The sequence below is a fragment of the Oncorhynchus tshawytscha genome, unplaced genomic scaffold (assembly GCF_018296145.1).
Source record: "Oncorhynchus tshawytscha isolate Ot180627B unplaced genomic scaffold, Otsh_v2.0 Un_contig_9279_pilon_pilon, whole genome shotgun sequence".
Lineage (NCBI taxonomy): Eukaryota > Metazoa > Chordata > Actinopteri > Salmoniformes > Salmonidae > Oncorhynchus > Oncorhynchus tshawytscha.
In genome coordinates, this window is record NW_024607828.1 from 26,476 (window position 1) to 34,448 (window position 7,973).

At 43.7% G+C, this 7,973-nt stretch overlaps 1 protein-coding gene across 1 annotated transcript; it reads right to left on the bottom strand.

The window, feature by feature from the left end:
- Positions 1–1,039: 1,039 nt before the first annotated feature.
- On the bottom strand, positions 1,040–7,348 carry LOC121842877 (broad substrate specificity ATP-binding cassette transporter ABCG2-like; the record flags this gene model as incomplete). Its single annotated transcript, XM_042312664.1, is given in 2 exon segments — positions 1,040–1,607; positions 7,296–7,348. Coding segments are annotated over 2 exon segments (201 nt in total), but the record flags the coding sequence as incomplete, so codon positions are not given.
- Between the last annotated feature and the right edge of the window lie 625 nt (positions 7,349–7,973).

The window sequence follows — 7,973 nt, forward strand, 5'->3', positions numbered from 1 at the left end:
ATAAGGAAAGAAATTCCACAACTTAACTTCTAAAAAAGGCACACATGTTAATTGAAATGAATTCCCGGTGACTACCTCATGATGCTACAGTCCTCCTTTAAGACTCCATAATGGTTCATCATTAGATGTCTGTTATTCAATGTGTTTCTATGGGCTAATAGCAGTAACGACTGTCTGTTATTCAATGTGTTTCTATGGGCTAATAGCAGTAAGGACTGTTATTCAATGTGTTTCTATGGGCTAATAGCAGTAAGGACTGTCTGTTATTCAATGTGTTTCTATTGGCTAATAGCAGTAAGGACTGTTATTCAATGTGTTTCTATGGGCTAATAGCAGTAAGGACTGTCTGTTATTCAATGTGTTTCTATGGGCTAATAGCAGTAAGGACTGTTATTCAATGTGTTTCTATTGGCTAATAGCAGTAAGGACTATGTTATTCAATGTGTTTCTAATAGCAGTAAGGACTATGTTATTCAATGTGTTTCTAATAGCAGTAAGGACTGTCTGTTATTCAATGTGTTTCTATTGGCTAATAGCAGTAAGGACTATCTGTTATTCAATGTGTTTCTAATAGCAGTAAGGACTATCTGTTATTCAGTGTGTTTCTATGGGCTAATAGCAGTAAGGACTATCTGTTATTCAATGTGTTTCTAATAGCAGTAAGGACTATCTGTTATTCAATGTGTTTCTATGGGCTAATAGCAGTAAGGACTATCTGTTATTCAATGTGTTTCTATTGGCTAATAGCAGTAAGGACTATCTGTTATTCAATGTGTTTCTATTGGCTAATAGCAGTAAGGACTGTCTGTTATTCAATGTGTTTCTATTGGCTAATAGCAGTAAGGACTATCTGTTATTCAATGTGTTTCTATTGGCTAATAGCAGTAAGGACTATCTTGTTATTCAATGTGTTTCTATTGGCTAATAGCAGTAAGGACTATCTGTTATTCAATGTGTCTCTATTGGTTAACAGCAGTAAGGACTATCTGTTATTCAATGTGTCTCTATTGGTTAACAGCAGTAAGGACAAATACAAATGTTCATCAAATATTTGTTTTATTTTTATTTTTTTGATACCTCGAGGAGTCTTAAAACTCTAAATCGAATAACAAGAAGATCCTTGGTTTGACCTTCTTAAAACAATTCCACATCGCTCAGTAGAACCCCTCCCCCCGGCACAGACAGGACTTAGACTGTATTAAGGCATCAAATAACAACATCAACATCATAACATAACTACACCAGTACATTTCTACAACACAAAACGTACCATACAACCATACAACCATTTTACAATGGACTGGAGTGGAGAGTGTGTGTGTCTCTTCACAGTCCCTGTTGTTCCAGAAGGTGTAGGTCAATCTGATTCTATTCTTGTGATGTGTGTCTCTTCTCAGCCCCTGTTGTTCCAGAAGGTGTAGGTCAATCTGATTCTATGATTCTATTCTTGCGGCCTGTGTCACTTCCAGCGGTTGATCCGTCTGAGCTGTATGTAGGCCAAGACCATACACACCGTAATGATCCCAGCCAGAGCTACATGGTTCTGCCAGAAACCCCAGGTGCTGTAGTCTATTCCCTGGGTCTCCAGGTACACCTCCCCTGGAAGACTGAGAGAGAGAGAGGGATTAAAGGTCAGAAACCCCAGGTGCTGTAGTCTATTCCCTGGGTCTCCAGGTACACCTCCCCTGGAAGACTGAGAGAGAGAGATAGGGGTTAAAGGTCAGAAACCCCAGGTGTTGTAGTCTATTCCCTGGGTCTCCAAGTACACCTCCCTGGAAGACGAGAGGAGAGGGGGGTTGAGTACATAGAGGGAGAGTAGAGAGAGAGAGGGGGTTGAGTACATAGAGGGAGAGTAGAGAGAGAGAGGGGGTTGAGTACATAGAGGGAGAGTAGAGAGAGGGGGTTAGTACATAGAGGGAGAGTAGAGAGAGAGGGGTTGAGTACATAGAGGGAAGTAGAGAGAGAGAGGGGTTGAGTACATAGAGGGAGAGTAGAGAGAAAGAGGGGGTTGAGTACATAGAGGGAGAGTAGAGAGAGAGAGGGGGTTGAGTACATAGAGGGAGAGTAGAGAGAGAGAGGGGGGTTGAGTACATAGAGGGGAGAGAGAGAGAGGGGGTTGAGTACATAGAGGAGAGTAGAGAGAGAGGGGGTTGAGTACATAGAGGGAGAGTAGAGAGAGGGGGTTGAGTACATAGAGGGAGAGTAGAGAGAGAGAGGGGGTTGAGTACATAGAGGAGAGTAGAGAGAGAGAGGGGGTTGAGTACATAGAGGAGAGTAGAGAGAGAGAGGGGGTTGAGTACATAGAGGAGAGAGTAGAGAGAGAGGGGGGTTGAGTACATAGAGGGAGAGTAGAGAGAGAGAGAGAGAGGGGGGAGAGTAGAGAGAGAGAGAGAGAGAGAGAGAGAGAGGGGAGAGGAGAGAGAGAGTAGAGAGGGGGTTGAGTACATAGAGGAGAGTAGAGAGAGAGAGGGGGTTGAGTACATAGAGGGAGAGTAGAGAGAGAGAGAGAGAGAGGGGGGGGTTGAGTACATAGAGGAGAGTAGAGAGAGAGAGGGGGTTGAGTACATAGAGGGAGAGTAGAGAGAGAGGGGGGTTGAGTACATAGAGGGAGAGTAGAGGGGGTTGAGTACATAGAGAGAGAGGAGAGAGGGGGTTGAGTACATAGAGGGAGAGTAGAGAGAGAGGGGGTTGAGTACATAGAGGGAGAGTAGAGAGAGAGAGGGGTTGAGTACATAGAGGAGAGTAGAGAGAGAGAGAGGGGGTGGAGTACATAGAGAGAGAGAGAGAGAGAGAGAGAGAGAGGGAGAGTAGAGAGAGAGAGAGAGGGGGTTGAGTACATAGAGGGGAGAGTAGAGAGAGAGAGGGGGTTGAGTACATAGAGGAGAGTAGAGAGAGAGAGAGGGGGTTGAGTACATAGAGGAGAGTAGAGAGAGAGGGGGGTTGAGTACATAGAGGGAGAGTAGAGAGAGAGAGGGGGTTGAGTACATAGAGGAGAGTAGAGAGAGAGAGAGGGGGGGTTGAGTACATAGAGGGAGAGTAGAGAGAGAGAGAGGGGGGTTGAGTACATAGAGGGAGAGTAGAGAGAGAGAGAGAGAGGGGGTTGAGTACATAGAGGGAGAGTAGAGAGAGAGAGAGGGGTTGAGTACATAGAGGGAGAGTAGAGAGAGAGAGGGGGTTGAGTACATAGAGGGAGAGTAGAGAGAGAGGGGGGTTGAGTACATAGAGGGAGAGAAGAGAGAGAGAGAGAGGGGGTTGAGTACATAGAGAGGGAGAGTAGAGAGAGAGGGGGTTGAGTACATAGAGGGAGAGTAGAGAGAGAGAGAGAGAGGGGGGTTGAGTACATAGAGGAGAGTAGAGAGAGAGAGAGGGGGTTGAGTACATAGAGGGAGAGAAGAGAGAGAGAGAGGGGGGTTGAGTACATAGAGGGAGAGTAGAGAGAGAGGGGGTTGAGTACATAGAGGGAGAGTAGAGAGAGAGGGGGTTGAGTACATAGAGGGAGAGTAGAGAGGGGGATGAGTACAGAGGGAGAGTGAGAGAGAGAGAGAGGGGGCTGAGTACATAGAGGGAGAGTAGAGAGAGAGGGGGTTGAGTACATAGAGGGAGAGAGAGAGAGAGAGAGAGGGGGTTGAGTACATAGAGGGAGAGCAGAGAGAGAGAGGGGGTTGAGTACATAGAGGGAGAGTAGAGAGAGAGAGAGAGGGGGGTTGAGTACATAGAGAGGAGGGTTAGAGAGAGAGAGAGAGAGGGGGTTGAGTACATAGAGGGAGAGAGAGAGAGAGAGAGGGGGGTTGAGTACATAGAGGAGAGTAGAGAGAGAGAGAGAGGGGGTTGAGTACATAGAGGGAGAGTAGAGAGAGAGAGAGAGAGGGGGGGTTGAGTACATAGAGGGAGAGTGAGAGAGAGGGGGGGGGATGTTGAATTATAGAGATTTGCCACACGGCGATGGATGGCTGAGGAGCATAAAAGGATAGAATAAAAGGAGAGGACAGAGAATGAAAGGAGAGAATGAAAGGAGAGGACAGAGAATGAAAGGAGAGAATAAAAGGAGAGGACAGAGAATGAAAGGAGAGAATGAAAGGAGAGAACAGAGAATGAAAGGAGAGAATGAAAGGAGAGAACAGAGAGAATGAAAGGAGAGAATGAAAGGAGAGAATGAAAGGAGAGAATGAAAGGAGAGAATGAAAGGAGAGAATGAAAGGAGAGGACAGAGAGAATGAAAGGAGAGAATGAAAGGAGAGAACAGAGAATGAAAGGAGAGAATGAAAGGAGAGGACAGAGAGAATGAAAGGAGAGAACAGAGAGAATGAAAGGAGAGAATGAAAGGAGAGAATAGAGAGAACAGAGAGAATGAAAGGAGGACAGAGAGAATGAAAGGAGAGAACAGAGAGAATGAAAGGAGAGAACAGAGAATGAAAGGAGAGAATGAAAGGAGAGGACAGAGAGAATGAAAGGAGAGAACAGAGAGAATGAAAGGAGAGAATGAAAGGAGAGAATAGAGAGAACAGAGAGAATGAAAGGACAGAGAGAATGAAAGGAGAGAATGAAAGGAGAGAACAGAGAATGAAAGGAGAGAACAGAGAATGAAAGGAGAGAATGAAAGGAGAGAACAGAGAATGAAAGGAGAGAATGAAAGGAGAGAACAGAGAGAATGAAAGGAGAGAATGAAAGGAGAGGACAGAGAGAATGAAAGGAGAGAACAGAGAGAATGAAAGGAGAGAATGAAAGGAGAGAACAGAGAATGAAAGGAGAGAACAGAGAATGAAAGGAGAGAATGAAAGGAGAGAACAGAGAATGAAAGGAGAGAATGAAAGGAGAGAACAGAGAGAATGAAAGGAGAGAATGAAAGGAGAGACCCGAGAGAATGAAAGGAGAGAACAGAGAATGAAAGGAGAGAATGAAAGGAGAGAACAGAGAATGAAAGGAGAGAATGAAAGGAGAGAATGAAGGGAGAGAACAGAGAGAATGAAGGGAGAGAATGAAAGGAGAGAACAGAGAGAATGAAAGGAGAGAATGAAAGGAGAGAACAGAGAGAATGAAGGGAGAGAATGAAAGGAGAGAACAGAGAATGAAAGGAGAGAATGAAAGGAGAGAATGAAGGGAGAGAACAGAGAGAATGAAGGGAGAGAATGAAAGGAGAGAACAGAGAGAATGAAAGGAGAGAATGAAAGGAGAGAACAGAGAATGAAAGGAGAGAACAGAGAATGAAAGGAGAGAATGAAAGGAGAGAACAGAGAATGAAAGGAGAGAATGAAAGGAGAGAACAGAGAGAATGAAAGGAGAGAATGAAAGGAGAGACCCGAGAGAATGAAAGGAGAGAACAGAGAATGAAAGGAGAGAACAGAGAATGAAAGGAGAGAATGAAAGGAGAGAATGAAGGGAGAGAACAGAGAGAATGAAGGGAGAGAATGAAAGGAGAGAACAGAGAGAATGAAAGGAGAGAATAGAGAGAATGAAAGGAGAGAATGAAAGGAGAGAACAGAGAATGAAAAGAGAGAATGAAAGGAGAGAACAGAGAGAATGAAAGGAGAGAATAGAGAGAATGAAAGGAGAGGACAGAGAGAATGAAAGGAGAGAATGAAAGGAGAGGACAGAGAGAATGAAAGGAGAGAACAGAGAAAATGAAAGGAGAGAACAGAGAGAATGAAAGGAGAGAACAGAGAGAATGAAGGGAGAGAACAGAGAGAATGAAAGGAGAGAACAGAGAGAATGAAAGGAGAGAACAGAGAATGAAAGGAGAGAATGAAAGGAGAGACCAGAGAGAATGAAAGGAGAGAACAGAGAGAATGAAAGGAGAGAATGAAAGGAGAGAATGAAAGGAGAGGACAGAGAGAATGAAAGGAGAGAACAGAGAGAATGAAAGGAGAGAACAGAGAGAATGAAAGGAGAGAATGAAAGGAGAGAATGAAAGGAGAGGACAGAGAGAATGAAGGGAGAGAACAGAGAGAATAAAAGGAGAGAACAGAGAGAATGAAAGGAGAGAATGAAAGGAGAGAATGAAAGGAGAGGACAGAGAGAATGAAAGGAGAGAACAGAGAGAATGAAAGGAGAGAATGAAAGGAGAGAACAGAGAGAATGAAAGGAGAGAACAGAGAGAATGAAGGGAGAGAACAGAGAATGAAAGGAGAGGACAGAGAGAATGAAAGGAGAGAATGAAAGGAGAGGACAGAGAGAATGAAGGGAGAGAACAGAGAGAATGAAAGGAGAGAATAGAGAGAATGAAGGGAGAGAACAGAGAATGAAAGGAGAGGACAGAGAGAATGAAAGGAGAGAATGAAAGGAGAGAATGAAAGGAGAGGACAGAGAGAATGAAGGGAGAGAACAGAGAGAATAAAAGGAGAGAACAGAGAGAATGAAAGGAGAGAATGAAAGGAGAGAATGAAAGGAGAGGACAGAGAATGAAGGGAGAGAACAGAGAGAATAAAAGGAGAGAACAGAGAGAATGAAAGGAGAGAACAGAGAGAATGAAAGGAGAGAATGAAAGGAGAGAATGAAAGGAGAGAATGAAAGGAGAGAATGAAAGGAGAGAACAGAGAAAATGAAAGGAGGAGAGAATGAAAGGAGAGAACAGAGAATGAAAGGAGAGAATGAAAGGAGAGAACAGAGAGAATGAAGGGAGAGAACAGAGAGAATGAAAGGAGAGGACAGAGAGAATGAAAGGAGAGAATGAAAGGAGAGACCAGAGAGAATGAAAGGAGAGAACAGAGAATGAAAGGAGAGAATGAAAGGAGAGAACAGAGAGAATGAAAGGAGAGAACAGAGAGAATGAAAGGAGAGAATGAAAGGAGAGAACAGAGAATGAAAGGAGAGAATGAAAGGAGAGACCAGAGAGAATGAAAGGAGAGAATGAAAGGAGAGAACAGAGAATGAAAGGAGAGAATGAAAGGAGAGAACAGAGAGAATGAAAGGAGAGAACAGAGAGAATGAAAGGAGAGAATGAAAGGAGAGAACAGAGAATGAAAGGAGAGAATGAAAGGAGAGACCAGAGAGAATGAAAGGAGAGAACAGAGAATGAAAGGAGAGAATGAAAGGAGAGAACAGAGAGAATGAAAGGAGAGAACAGAGAGAATGAAAGGAGAGAATGAAAGGAGAGAACAGAGAATGAAAGGAGAGAATGAAAGGAGAGAACAGAGAGAATGAAAGGAGAGAACAGAGAGAATGAAAGGAGAGAACAGAGAATGAAAGGAGAGAATGAAAGGAGAGAATGAAAGGAGAGGACAGAGAGAATGAAAGGAGAGAACAGAGAGAATGAAAGGAGAGAACAGAGAGAATGAAGGGAGAGTGAGAGGTCAACTTACATGGTTGTGTTGCTGTAGAATATTTGTCCTTTGAACTCATTAATGGTCACCGCCTGATGGGGGACAGAGGGAGAGAATAAACACACTATTACTATCAGAATGTCCAACTCTCTAATAGGACCGTCAGACTGTCTAATAGGACCATCAATCAGACTGTCCAACTCTCTAATAAGACCATCAATCAGACTGTCCAACTCTCTAATAGGACCATCAATCAGACTGTCCAACTCTCTAATAGGACCATCAATCAGACTGTCCAACTCTCTAATAGGACCATCAATCAGACTGTCCAACTCTCTAATAGGACCATCAATCAGACTGTCCAACTCTCTAATAGGACCATCAATCAGACTGTCCAACTCTCTAATAGGACCGTCAGACTGTCTAATAGGACCATCAGACTGTCTAATAGGACCATCAATCAGACTGTCCAACTCTCTAATAGGACCATCAATCAGACTGTCCAACTCTCTAATAGGACCATCAATCAGACTGTCCAACTCTCTAATAGGACCATCAATCAGACTGTCCAACTCTAATAGGATGATCACTGTCTAATAGGACCATCAATCAGACTGTCTAACTCTCTAATAGGACCATCAGACTGTCCAACTCTCTAATAGGACCGTCAGACTGTCCAACTCTCTAATAGGACCGTCAGACTGTCTAATAGGACCA